The sequence below is a fragment of the Melanotaenia boesemani genome, chromosome 12 (genome assembly GCF_017639745.1).
Source record: "Melanotaenia boesemani isolate fMelBoe1 chromosome 12, fMelBoe1.pri, whole genome shotgun sequence".
In the NCBI taxonomy this organism is placed as follows: domain Eukaryota; kingdom Metazoa; phylum Chordata; class Actinopteri; order Atheriniformes; family Melanotaeniidae; genus Melanotaenia; species Melanotaenia boesemani.
In genome coordinates this window covers 14,113,468-14,128,339 of record NC_055693.1, presented here as the reverse complement: position 1 = coordinate 14,128,339, position 14,872 = coordinate 14,113,468, and the positions used below count along the sequence as shown (strand labels likewise).

Below are 14,872 nucleotides of genomic sequence, written 5' to 3'. Positions count from 1 at the left end.
GATTCAGAAAGTGGGATCATACGTTCACATATTTCACTTCTTAATGAAACTGTATATTTACAATTATAACAACAAAATGCATGTAGTGGGAGTATACATTCAAACCAAATTTGAATAGCTTATTTCTAATTCAGCCCTATTATTTGAAGACTAGCCTAATTTTGCACCTTGGTTGTACAAAATATTTAAATATTATGAAATTTTTATTTTCTTGAGCTTCTGACATTGAAAATTATGGTCTAATAGTTATATAGCCACAAAAGCTGCATCCTACACTGGTATGTTGGATTCACTGGCACATTTGTGAACCTCAGTTCATACAATTACAAACTGGAAGTAACAACCTGGAGGAGAAGCTACTGATGTCAGAACCACCAAAGAGAGCATCCTGACTTACTGCATCACAGCGTGGCATGTAGGGAGCTCAGCAGCAGATAGGAAAGTGCTGCAGACAGAGATCAACACAGCCCAGAGGATCACAGGCTACTCTCTGCCCAGCCTGGAGGACATCACCAGCTATCACTACCTCAGCAGAGCTCCCCACAACACCACAGACTCCTCTAACCCCAGTTATCACCTGTTTGAGCTGTTACCCTCAGGATGGTGCTACAGGTCACAAAGAGCCCGTGCTAGTAGACTAAGAGACAGTTTCTTTCCCGGAGCAATAATCACATTAAACAATTCAAAATCACACAGAAAAGAACTGCAATAAAGCCGGTTCTTCTGTGCAATAACTAACTACTGTCTACATTCTCTCCATCTGCAATATTTACTGTTTACATTCTGTTTGTTTGCACTATTCAATTGTATTTTATAGACTTTCTTTTCACAATATTTATTTAATACTTGTAAATATTTTAAAAGGCACCATTTTAAAGAGCAGCTCCTCAAATTTTATTGTTGTTGCAACAATGGTAATAAAGGTGATTATGATCTTCATGTATTCAGCCGCTTACCTGATGACAGCTGGGATAAGTTTTGCAGCCCTGAATAGAATGAAATGGTATCAAGAATAAATAAATGGATCATCTGGACGCTTGGCTTTGTACATTCTTCACCTCACAAAAGTGAATAAAATTCTGCCCAGTGGTTGTTGTCATTTCTTATCAGATCAGATTGTCACTGTGAAAAATAGCCACAGGATTTGGCAAAGTCAAACTCTGGAAGCCTCAAAGCTCCAGCTCTGCTTTGGACAACATATTTACCCTGAACACTAGAATAAATATGTCTTTACAGGAAGGTGAAAAGAAACATATTCTGATTTATTAGTTATTCCTTTAGATGTAAATTTGATTGGGAATCTAATCTTTATCGGGGCCACCTTCTTGCTGCTCATGTGTTGCTGCTGAATCTGCTCCTTCATAATTACCAGCTCAGTGAAAAAGACCTGTTTTTCTTCACCATGGAAGTAAAGGAACGACCCTTCAAACTTTCTGCTCACCTTTTGTCTCCACTCAACTGTTCTCCCACATGATTCAAAGCCTGTGGATCTCACACATTGGGGGCATTATTTCCTGTGGCATCAGATGGGCACCAGTTGAGTCCCAAATCTTTTTCTTATATAAATGCAAATTGAGTTTTCTGGTATGGGTGCAGCAGATAAGACTGATGAAAATATGCTTCTTGGAGCATGACTTGAACCATTTTATTTTCCTGACTTCTGTTGTCCGCATCTAAGAACTTTACTCTAAATTGCCCACTGCTTTTCAAAGAACAAAATAACAGCACTATTGAAAATCCTCAATAACATTTCACTCTGTCACATAATGCGAGTGTGAGGGAAAAACGGCCTTCAAAGTGAAATACTGACTTGCACTTGAACCAGATTTTTATTTGAAACTCACAAACAGGAACACACTCCAGAAAAAGATGCTGATTCCACCACCCGCTATTTCCCAATTACAACTACAGCTCTGCATCCACTTCTGCTAAAGCTACATCTTTGCCATCTTCCTCTCACCCCTTTGCAGTTAGGAGATAAATACTCAGCAAGGCTTTAGCTTTTTTCAAAGCACTTTGCTTCAGTTTAGAGAAACTGTATTTAGTAATGAAAATGTAAATTAGGTAAATATTCATAAAATGACCTTTGCTTCATATCACCCTGGCATTCATTTTCTTTTTCTCACTCTCTTTTATCTTTGTCTTTTCAAATGGGACAAAAGGGGACAAACTGGCTTCATATCAATATGTTCAAAGCTTCTCTTGCAATCACAATCTCACATCAGATAATTACTTGGATCATCTTGGAAATGGCAAACAGGGGGATGAAGCTGTATTGAACACCAGTGGTATCTGTCACCTGTAATATTTGATGCTTCTTAGTTAAATGTAAACTGTTCTCTACATTTGCATGTGTATTACAGAGTACAAGTAAACAAAAACAGCAGAAACTTAAAGAAGTCTCATAGTTTATATTCCATCGCTCATTTCACATGCCGTAAATTTTTTTTTACAGCAATTTAATGTATGATGATTAGGTTAATTCAATTAATAGAACGTCAATTTTATTAATTTATTAATTTTTATTACACTTTATTTTTAGTGCTATTGAAGAAAATGTGAATAAAAAGCACTTATAAAATAAACAAAAAAGAAATTATTACAAATATTGATATATAACACTTAAGGAAATTAGTATTTGGTTAAGTAGTTTTCCTCTTTATTAAAACCAACAGGTGTTGTACCTGATTATTTACCTTTAAAATGAGGTATACCTTGTAAGGATTTGTGAGCTAAGAAACTTGGCTAAACATGTGGGTTGTATCTTGTGCTAAATTCCCTGAGTCTTATTTGTTTTAAGTAATTTTGTTGGTCATTTTTATATTAACTCTTTACAGTCACACTGTGTCTGTGGTTGCTGTGTCTCTTTCTGTAGTTAACTGACTATAAATATGGTTCAAATAACCCCGGGCCCTACTTTTGAGTGAGATAGCCACTTCTGCTGCTACAACAAACCAGCAGCAGCTCCTTCAGCACCATGGACAGCAGTCAGTAAATTCATGCGTCTCTGCCGCCACCTTTTGGTAAAAAACGTTAAATAACAAGTCATTGTTAATGCCACCTGAAGACGTTAGTGTTTGATTAGTGTTGCAAGAGTTAAACACTGAAAAAAAACAACTGTCAATGTTTTATTCAAGCTGAATAGAAACCAAAGCTAATAATATCTCCATCAGTAAAGGCTGAATAGATGCCAGTCTTTGTTTCAAGTGTTTTTAGTTCGAATAAGTCGCTTATAGTGTTGGAAGATTTACACATATCCTCTTCTTCAGTTAATGAAAACTACATAATATTATTTAAGAGCTCTGCTTAGCCTTTAAATTGTTCAAAAACATAGTGAAATTCAGGCTTTGCATTACCATATTGGCCACATTATTAATATAGGCAGGATAAACATTGAGACTGTTTATTTTAAAGTACCCCTATGTTTAAATAAATTTTAGGTCGATATCAAACCTTCCCTGTCTTAGTAAGATTATAGAAACAGCTGTCTTTTAGTGGCTACACAACTTCCTGACACCAAATAATTGTTTGATGTCTATCAGTCAGGTTTTGGCCACACCACAGCACTGAGACTGCTCTAGTTAAGGTTTTAACATCCGCTTGAGCACAGATAGTGGTAACATTTCAGTCCTGGTACTACTGGATCTCAGCGCTGCATTTGACACAGTCAATTAAAACATCTTACTAGGCCAACTGACAACTGGATAGGACTTTCTTGCACTGTAATTAATTGATCTGAGTCCTATTTAAAAGGGACTACTTTGTGTCTATAGGTAACTATAAATCAGAGTGAACTATAATAACCTGTGGAGTTCCCCAAGGCTCCATCCTGGGACCACTGCTGTTTAACATCTACATGTTGCCACTCGCTCAAATTATGAAAAACAACTAAATATGTTACCATAATTATGCTGATGACACACAAATCTACATAACCATCTTGCCAGGAGACTATAGTCCAATCCAAATTCTGATCAACTTCATTGATCACATTAAAGATTGGATATGCCAGAGCTTTCTTCAGTTAAACGAAGGCAAAATTGAAATAATAGTTTTTGGAGCCAAGGAAGAAAGATTAAAAGTCAGTCCTCAACTTCAAACAGCCAAGTTCAAAACCAACAACAAAGCCAGAAATCTGGGAGTTGTCATGGACTCAGACCTGAATTCTAGCAGTTATATTAAGACAGTTGTGAAGTCAGCCAATTATCACTTAAAGAATATATTGCAGATTAAAGGACTGATGACTCAGCATGATAAGAAAAACTTGTCCATGCATTTATCTTTAGTAGACTGGACTACTGTAATGCTGTCCTCACAGGACTCCCTAAAAAAATCCATCAGACAGCTGCAGTTAGTCCAGAACACTGCTGGTCCTCACTAAGACCAAGAAAGTAGATCATGTAACTCCAGTCCTCAGATCTTTACACTTCTTGTCTGTCAAACAACTGACTTAAAAACCCTGCTGTTAGTTTACAAAGACCTGAATGGTTTAGGACCAAAATACATTCAGGATCTTCTGGATTGTTATGAACCAACCAGATCCTTCAGGTCATCAGGGTTAAATCTACTTTTTGTTCAGGGTTCATCTTTTGTGCTCCTCACACGTGGAACAAACTTCCAGAAAACGGCAGGTTTGCTGAAACTCTCACCAGTTTAAAATCAGGGTTAAAACTTTTCTATTTGCCACCTTTTATCAAAACAACAGGTAATTTCTCACACAGTAACTATAATTTCTTGCATTTTATCTATTTTATTACAGCTTTTTTCTGTTTTTACTTCATTTCTTTTATTTCTTTGTGAAGTTTGTTTTTAATGCAGTTTTTATTGTTTCCTCCACTCAACTGCAATGCTTTTAATGCTTTATGTAAAGCACTTTGCCACGCTTGTACATTAAATGTGCAATACAAATAAACTTCCATTGCCTTCCCTTGCCTTATGAGCCTTGGAAACATTTTTTTAAAGGTGTTTATGTGTTACCAGACAAAAGATGAGTTAAATTAGCCATCTGTTACTGGGAATTTCTCTTTTTAATCTGCAGAAAGCAGCAGTCTCAGGTAAAAGGGTCAGACTCTACGATCAGTGGAGGAACCAATCCTGAGTGCTTATTAAGTGGGGCTGTACAGCTACTTTGCTAACTCAGTGAGGAGCCAATGGAATTAGAAACTTGGGCAATCCAGAGGAAGATGTTGGCTGGAGGGACTTTAGCAGGCTATATGACTTTATTGTTTGTCTGCCACAAATTACAGTTTGATTTTAGTGTGCTTTTTGAATGAGACATAAATCAAGCTTTCAGGGATCATGCCTTTTGGTTCTCTTAGTTAATGTTCTTTTCATTCGCAACCCATGTGGGGGATTTCAGGACTTTGGAAACTTCATTAGGCATATATTTATACATACATAAAAGAACATCACAATTTGTTTACTATTAAGATACTTATAATACCTATTGCCTAAATACTACTTAAACTGTAACCAAGAAAACATCACAAATGAAAGGTTGTCAATCTGCGATATTTGAAAAGAACATCATCAGCTAAAAGTCTATGAAAATAAAGTAATAATCGACTACAACACAAACCAGCCTGCAGGACCCTGCATATGCGCCTGATCCATCACTGCTCACATCCAATCAGCTGCAGGTTGATGGGGTTGGATGAGCAATTAAAGTGTTTTCCCTCTCATCCCTGGATACCTTGAGCAGTGATCAGATCTGCACTATCAGCGTGGCCCTGAACGGTGTGTTGTTTCTGGCATCCTTTAATCGGTGATGGAAAACACCCGCTGCTTTACCAACCGTTTCTCCGACTACAAAGGCGCGCTGCTCCCAGGCCAGAGCTCCGAGGCCATCGTCCCTGCCATCGTCGCCACCGTAAATAAAATTATCAAAAAGGTCCCCACCGACGTCAACGATTGCGACGGAGGACTATACGATGGGCCGGCCGGGGTGGCTTATATGCTGTATCACGTCAGCGAGTGCCCGCTGTTCTCCGAGCACCGGGAGGTCTATTTGAAGACGGCCAAGCAGATCATCGACGTGTCGGTTAGATATGTGGATGCGGAGCCGGACAAAAACATGCGCACCGCCTTCCTGCTCGGCGGCGCGGGCATCTACGCAGTGGCCGCTATGATATACAAATCATTGGGCTTGGCAGATTTCGTAAAGCCGTTGACCAAGTTTCGTAACCTGTGGGAGGTGTGTGCGCCTATCAATTTTCTGGAGTGCGGTTCGGATGAGCTGTTCGTTGGTCGGGCTGGGTACCTGTGTGCCGCGCTGGTCCTAAAACAGAAGCTAGGCATAGAGGTAAGCTCCTAACACGAGGAGGATGGCGCACCTTGAAATGATAGAAGCAGTCCTGAAAATTACTTACACACTGATAGACTGCCCCCACTTTATATAGATAACATAGAAGACAAGCGACCTCAGTTCATACTTTATTATTCGTTTTATTTATTAGATTCCATACATCAGTGTTGTTTAAACTGACATAAATAGGCTTCACACAAAATACAGGCCGATGAACAAGCTCTATCTTAAAAGAAACCAAAATCATAATTACCTATTTCCGTTGTCTCATCTGACGTAAAATAGCCATTGGTGACCATTTAAAACAACAATTTAATTTAGGACTAAAAATTTGAAGATTGATATTTAATGGTTAATTTTAACTTAATTTTGGTAAAGAATATTTAAAAAGTACATCCTTACTGTAGATTTAAAAAACATTTTGATTAAACAATATTTAATATATTAAAATCAGGTTTAAAGCAAATCAATATTTTACCATATCCACTGGTATCTACAAATGTATAAGTTTTAAAACAAAAACAACAAAGCATAGCATCCCTCTCTTCAGAGTGGCTTGAAACAGATGGTTGTTTTTTAATATTTATTTTAGTAATTGCAACCGAAATCCAGCCCAAGACAGATATCTGTACATCTAATTTACATGGCCAGAGATACTGAAAAGGAAACAGACCATTTCACACACTTTCACACAGTCTGTTTATAGGTGTTGGGTGGTGCTGTGTGGAAAAAGCTGCACAATGCCCTTTGTGGCTTTAGAGGAAAAGTGTCCAGTTACCACCAGAAGCTGACTATAGACTGAAAATGTGTCAATGGTTTGGACAAGAGAGACGTGAGCTGACCAGGTCTCTGTTACTATCTGTGTAAAGTAGGTCATCATATAATTATCACTGAGTCAGTTAGTGTTATAGTACTGTGTGATTTGGGAAATATTTTAAATTGCAAAAAATATACAAAGATACAATATTTCATATTAATATAATATAATAGACAAAATATAAAAGATGACTTAGAGCCCAAGGATATTATGTAAAGCTATTTGGCAGTGGCTGCAACACTCAGCTGTTACTCAACGTGACCATGCCCCTGATTTTACATTTAGGGCTTAACACAGTTAAAATTAGGAATTTATCATGCATAGGGAACAACATAGCCGTATATCTGAGAGCATTTTTTGTTTGTGTTTATAGGCCAGTGGCATCCTCTTCTCAGTGACATCACAGAGATTATGAAAGATGGCAAGCTGAAGCCCCTTTCACATGTTAATTGCACTTATTGCCAGAAACAAATGTGTTTATCTGCCACTGTTCCTCTTTGGTAAATTAAGAATACCTAACAGAGGGGGCTCAGTGCCTACGCACATTTAGCCGCATCATGACAATTTTTCCTTAGTTGAAGCTGCAAGTTACTCTTTCCCAGTTCTTCGTTTCAGTCTGTTTTACTTCTGTGACTTCCCCACTTGCCAGCTCAGAGGACCATCAGCAGCAGAGCAGCTTTGACTCACACTGATCTTTGTACTTTGACAAAATGTCTCTGTGTAACAGAGGTGCATCATTTCTGTCTGAAAAAGCTGAACAACAAGCGCCCTTATGTCTTGGTCAGTAATTTGATGACTCTAAAATTCTTAATCTGACATACTGACCATCTCATATTCAAAAACATCACCCCCGTATTACACCCACACGGGTGATTTTAACCATTTCACTGATTGCACTCTTTTTACATCTGTGATACAGTAGTTACCATTTAGAGCTCATAGTCTCTAAATATTTTAAATGTTTTAACATTTTAATTTACTTTTTACTTGTCTTAGTTGAAAAAGTGTGGAACATTTTATAATTGGTAATAACTCTGCTTTCTCTCTTCGTGACATGGATAAAGATTTTTAACAATTTTTAAGCCGTTATGATCAGATATAAATCATGAGTTTGCCTGTACTCATATCTAGAAACCACGACAAGTCTTAAAGGGTTCATTTTATGAATGACAGCTGTACCTCAGAATGTTATAATGTATTTTCAATGTTTTGCAGCATAAATCCACTTCATTCTGAACAGTGGTTTGCATAGGTGATGCACAGCCTTTAATGGCACATTACTCTGAGATTTATCAACATTGCATTTATTTGTATCAATTATTGCGTTACATATAACCTCAGTTCATCGTCTGTTTTGCAGATCCTGAGCAAAGATCAAATCAAATCTATTTGCCAGGCCATCATTGAGTCAGGAAAACAGTATGCCAAGAGGAAGAGAAAGCCTTTCCCCCTCATGTATTCATACTATGGAACAGAGTACCTTGGTAAGAGCATCAGCTTAATGCAAAGTTCAGTTAACGCTGTAGATAGAACTTTTCGATGAATGTGTCCTTGTTATTAAGTTGTATGTTTATGTGTGAATTACTGTTCACTTTTAATAATGCAGTCTTATGACTATAGAAAGGACTTCTGTAAAAACAAACCTGTGTGTTAACATGTCCAAAGCTAACTTTCCTTTTCTTGATTGCATCGGATGAACAGAACCATGAGGGTTGGAGATCCTCAATAACTTTCAGACCAACACAGAGTTCATAGTAAGCATAGCCCCGATGTCCACCTTTGCTCTGCATGCGTTACGGGTTTCCTGTCCTGAAGATTAAAGAGCTGAACACTCAGGTGGTTTGCTCGACATTGATTGTCCTAAAAGAAATTACAGACAGTGACTGATGTGCCAGAGAGCTATGGTTTCCCTGCATGCGACTCCGCCCACGTTCTGAATCAATTGCATCCAGATTTTTTGACTCTGTTGTGATATATGAGAGGGAGTGGTAGCATAGTGGTTACAGAGGTGGGCTTGAGTCTGGAGAACCATGGTAGCCCAGTGAAGAATGAAGAGCTGAATTTCCCAATCAGGGTTAATATAAAAGAAAAAAAAAATTGTTATTATTTATATCCAATGTTAATGTTAGAGTTAGAAAAACTGTGCCCCTTATGTGGCTACATGGGCCTTCAAAGTTTGACAGTCAGATTACCCATCCAACTAGAGGTAATCTTACACTTAGGGCATATACTCATTTTCCCATCCAAATAAAAATTGCTATTTTGTATTGCAGCAGGGGAGACATAATATATATTACCCCACACCTTCTCACACTACACAGTGGAACAATAAACCACCACTCCAAAGTCTTAAAAGAATATTTTCCCTTTAGCTTCTTACCTCTTGGAGATTAGTTATTCTTCTACTCACGTACTTACTCAACAGAAATCTTCCTTTTTCCTGCACATGTTTATATGCCACTGTATCTCCGCTTATCATTTTCAAATGGGTGCATGTTTGTGTCCTCGATCACCAGCAGAGATTAGATCTTCCTCCTGAATGCTAAGCCTAAGAGATTTTTAAAGATAGTACACTGAACCATAAATCTGCACAAGTCTAATTGCTTAACATTTATTGGCAGATGTTGTGATGTTTTGATCAGAAAATAAAAAGCTGGCATTCTTGGTTCAGCATGTCAATGGGACTAGCTTTATGCTAGGTTGCATGACTTTTAAACCCTATGAAGAAGTCTTCAATGAGAGCTTGTGCAATTGTTGAAATGTTTGACAGACTTAAATATTCAAGCATTCACCAAGTTTAGGTGGCTAACTTACAAAAATGACAGGACTTCCTCGGTTTAAACCGTTAACCTGAGGTCCAGGTCAGAATATCAAAAAGCTCAAATAAACAGAAGCAAGTCTTGTTATACTCTTCTGTGAGTGTTTATGCTTGTACCTTTTGGGTTTTGTCTGTTCACATAACCAGCATGGTATTTCTCTGCATGCCTGGCATGGTGGATGCACATTTGACCCCCTGCGTCCCCCCTCCTGTCAGGTGCGGCCCATGGCCTGTCATCAGTGCTGCAGATGCTGCTGAGCTACCAGGACATGCTCAGCGGAGTGGAGAAGGATCTGGTGTGGCAGAGTGTTGATTTCCTCATGAATCAGGAGCAGAACTGTAACTGGCCTGCAGAGCTGGGGGCGATCATAGAGAGAGAGAATGAGCTGGTGCACTGGTGTCACGGAGCCCCAGGTATGCTCACTGTTGATGCACATCATTGTATTTGTGTGTGATTATAATTCCATTTTACAATAATGTCTTCATTCTCTTGTGCAGGTGTGGCTTATCTCTTTGCAAAAGCCTATCTGATCAATAAGAAGCCTCAGTATCTGGATACATGTATCCGCAGCGGAGAGCTCGTGTGGCAGAAAGGTTTGCTGAAGAAAGGACCTGGGATTTGTCATGGAGTTGCAGGCAGCGCTTACGTCTTCCTCTTACTTTATCGGCTTACAGGCAATTCAAAATACATCTACCGTGCTCAAAGGCAAGAAATCATTCTTCCTGTTTCACATCAGACCCAAGTCTACAAGCAATGCATCTCATGCAATTTGAAATACATGGAAAACCACCAAAATATGTATTTTAAAACAGTAATTTGGATGTGAATGCTGTTTTAGATTCGCATTAAATATCTTTTTCTGAATACATCTGTGTATTTATAGTCCAAAAGAATGTCAATGCCAGCCTTGCAGATGAATCATGAAAAAGGTTTTAAAAGGAGCCTCACTGAGTTCATGCTGCCCTATTTTTTCTGACATAGATCTACAAGCTACTTGAAAGTCTTAAAGTTTTGTTTCAGGGAGGAAAGCGTGATTTTTACTCAGATACTGCTCTTCTAGTGCAGATCACAGACGTTTTCTAAGTTTGTTTAACTTAAAAACCCCATGGTGAGTGTTCCCCCTGTATTTTCTTAAAATTAAATTAGCCAATCTGGAAAATTTTTGCTATGATCTATTAAAGTAGCATCTGGAGGGAAAAACTTAATAGAAAACATCCTATGGTAAGAAAATAAAGCAGACAGTCATCAGGAGCACCTATAGTAAGAAAAGCATGAACAAGTACTATACATGAACCGTAACTTTGTATGTATAGGTTTATGTGAATGTGAGTGCAAAATATAAGAAATGAGTTATGTTTAATGTTTGATGTGTTTAATGTTTAAAGTGCAATCATACAACCAGACCCCCTCCAAAGATCAGAAAAGACAATGAGGGCCCCAAAACCTGGGTGACAATGTTTGCTTAGTATTTCTGAAAATGTGGTCCCATGCATATATTTCCTACAAACTCATAGGCAGATCTTTTTTCTTTTTTTTCTGACAGATCAGACTTTGGTCTTGAAAAGCAGCATCAATAAGGAGTAATGCCCACTCACTCTTAAAAACAAAAACTCTTCCAAAATCCCCATCAGCTCATGTTAAAAAATGGTTACCTCACCCATTAATACACCAATATGCCGAAAGAGCATCCAAGCTCCAGAATGACTGCATACAGTAAGAGGCGTTCAAAATGACATATGCCAATGAGTGGCAATGTAGACGCAGTAATGCATAAAAAAATCTAAGTGTATCAACAACATATGTTCTTGCCAAGCGTTAGATTTAGAAAATATTCAGTTTTCATGTCTTTGCATCCAGTCAGTGCATTTACACTACCGGTTTCAGTTGTCAGGTGCTGAACAAGGAGCTGTAGAGACTATGGAAGGTAATAAAATCTGGCTTGTTGTGTAACTCTTGGACTGGTGACTTGTCCAGGTTCTACCACAATTCTTGCATGATAGCAACTGAGACAGGTTACAAAAAGCTCTAAAATATGTCTTACCAATGTGGGAATCATTTCAGGTGCGTCACTCATTAAACAAATGTCCCTATAGATAGAGATACATACCTTACTTATCTTCTTAAGGTTAGAATGCAAACCTTCCTCAGTGTCCATTTGCTTACCCATCCACTCATACACCTCTTTATTTTCCTCTTCTCTCCACAGGTTTGCAGAGTTCATCTTCACCGAGGAGTTTAAGGCGGGTTCGCTCTCGGTCACCAGCGTCTACAGTCTGTTTGAAGGCCTGTCAGGAACAGTTTGCTTCCTGGTCGACCTCCTGCAGCCTGACCAGTCCGAGTTTCCACTGTTTAGCATCTTTGTGTGAATGAGCCTCTGTTAAATGGCCCAAACACATATCACTCCTTCCCTCTGACATCCCTCAAGAACTGGGTAGATAGATTCTAAAAACAGGAAGGATGCTGTGAGCAGTTAGAAAAATCACATTACACAATCACAAAAAAATAATTGTGTCTTATGTGGATGTGCAGCTTCCAGGCTTCAGCAGATTCATTGTCCTTTCTTATTTACAATGTAGTCAATAAAGCAGAGTACTCAGCTGCAGCAGAGTTAAAAGGCAGGATTCATATAGAGACCAATCTGAGATATTTATTAATAAATTGCTTGGAGCTTAAGTCCAGAAACTGCAAAAGAATCATTATGTTTGTTTGAATGTATTACATCCATGCAAACAGAAACCACAGATAAAAATTTTGACATATTTTTAATGGTATAATATAATATGGATTAAAAGAGATTGAGTTTACACCACAACTAATTTACTAATTCTCCTAAAATTACACTAGACTTCTGCAAGTGTTTCGCAAAGCCCCTTTCAGGTAATAAAAACCTTGCACTGAGAATTATGAAGCGTACTTTGGTTGATACTGCAGCTTAATCTTCTTTCAAGCTGCTGCTTTCAGGTCAGAAATACATGTGCACTACAAACAGCTTGAAGAAATTAAATCACACCCAAGTATCACACAACTTTTTGTTTTACAAAAGAGAAGAAAAACTAGACTCACATAATGCCTTTAAAAGTTTTTCTATCACTTCACCAGCTGAGCGTCACATAACGCAGACCTGTCGGTTTACGTCTCTAGAGACATAATCTCTCAAATTACTGTTGTCATAACCTTAAATGAAATGAAAGCCCCATTTCGTGCAATATTATGGCTCACCCGTTTTACCCAAGGTGACACTGTGTTGCTGTTTGTTGATGTTTCCAGCCGTGTAAGCTACTGTGTTCAGATGTTCAAAATGATAATATCTTCTAATTTGTTTTGCCCCTGTGTAGAATATAAAAGTATGTTAGAGTGTAGCTTTGTTATGAGACAGAGGAGAAAAGAGCAGAAGATGTTATCAATGTGAGAAATTAATTTTACTTCCAATTCAGTCTGTTCAAGAGGCAACTTTTTGCAAATCAGTTCTGTGGATTACAGTCATTGATGGATGTCTATACATAAATGTGATAATGTGGCCTTAAAAAAATCTAATGTTAAAATGATTACATATTTGAGTCCAATAACACTGGAAGATGCTTTGAGCATCTGTGACGAAGGTAAAAAGGCCTGTGAACAACAGCAAACCAAAGCAGTTACCTGATGCTATCTGTGCCTGTTGCTGAATATTTATAAGCTGTATGTGTATCTGTGTGTATGTGTGTGCTCTTTTGCAATTCAAGCTGTTCAAAATTAATATGGAAATATTGTTATTAATAAAGCGTGTGGAAGAAAAATGTTGACATTCCTTCCTGCAACCTGATGTAAAGCCAATTTAAATATTTACAGAGACAAACAGAAATACGGGCACCTATCCAAATTTATATCCACCAACTGTCCACACTTTTTCCAATGTAGGGTGCAGGGGATGGGGATGGAGCCAATATGTTCCCAGTACATTTATAATTTACAATTGCAATCCCAGTGGCAATTAGAGATAAATAGTAAACGGTCTGAATTTATATAGTGCTTTGCTGTACCTGGAATGATACTCAAAGCGCTTTACATTATACATCATATTCACACACTGATGGTGTGAATATATATATATATATATATATATATATATACATATTCCTCCAAAGGGGGGCAGTATTTAACTTACTATACCTCTATTACTTATAACTATGTAACTTACAATACTCATAACATCACAGATGTGAGGAAGATGTAATAAGAAACACATTTACTCTTAATCCATGAGCATGAAATTTGCCCTCTTTCATTCCAGTTGCTTGTTTCCCCATATGCTCCCTTTGATGCTTTCAATAAACCCTGATGTCTGTGCTGAAGTTCTTCTTACTCTTTATATTTTTTGGCAGTTGGCAAAAACAAATTGGTGCATTACTGCTAGTAATGGTAGTAATAAAGTGGTAATAAAATAGTAATAAAGTGGTCTGGAGTGTGGACCAGAATGTTTCCAAGGGCCCAAGCTGCCAAAACATCAGTTCCTCTGTGACATTTTCCTAACCCCACCCCAAAATAATTTTAAAATAAAAAGATAAATGTGGAGGAGTTGATTCAATATTACTATTAACAAAGCCTTGGTCTGAATGAGTCTTAAGGCAAACAAATTCTTTCTATGACAGAGTACAGTTCAAAGCAGTCAGCCTCAAAGAATCTTTTCTCTGTAACATCACTTATAGCGCACAAAGAAATATTATTTCTTAGATACTGAAGTTCTGTACACATACACAGTTATCAATAATTACATCATCAGCTATCTGCACATTGTTCTTGTACACAGTGACCTTGTTTCTATTACCCTGAACTGACAAAGGACTGAGACATTTTGAGAATAATAATATCTCAGAACACATTGTGTTAAGAGAGCTGAAAATACTAGCTTCATATCTAAATGTAAACACACTGTATGACCAGAAAAATCTTAAC

The 14,872-nt window shown here is 37.8% G+C and overlaps 1 protein-coding gene across 1 annotated transcript; it reads left to right on the top strand.

Moving 5' to 3' along the window:
• Positions 1–5,584: 5,584 nt before the first annotated feature.
• On the top strand, positions 5,585–12,602 carry LOC121649801 (lanC-like protein 3). The gene is made up of 5 exons (XM_042000869.1): positions 5,585–6,301; positions 8,482–8,605; positions 10,156–10,353; positions 10,438–10,645; positions 12,147–12,602. The coding sequence occupies exons 1-5, from the start codon at positions 5,768–5,770 to the stop codon at positions 12,304–12,306; spliced, it is 1,224 nt and encodes a 407-aa protein (XP_041856803.1). The 5' UTR covers positions 5,585–5,767; the 3' UTR covers positions 12,307–12,602.
• Positions 12,603–14,872: the final 2,270 nt, after the last annotated feature.

What these genes read in the sequence shown, in the direction of transcription:
- LOC121649801 (XM_042000869.1), top strand. Translation starts at nt 5,768, where the DNA reads ATGGAAAACACCCGCTGCTTTACCAACCGTTTCTCCGACTACAAAGGC. An exon ending in AACAGAAGCTAGGCATAGAG is followed by an intron (nt 6,302 to 8,481) that starts GTAAGCTCCTAA and finishes TCTGTTTTGCAG; the next exon opens with ATCCTGAGCAAAGATCAAAT. An exon ending in TACATCTACCGTGCTCAAAG is followed by an intron (nt 10,646 to 12,146) that starts GCAAGAAATCAT and finishes TTCTCTCCACAG; the next exon opens with GTTTGCAGAGTTCATCTTCA.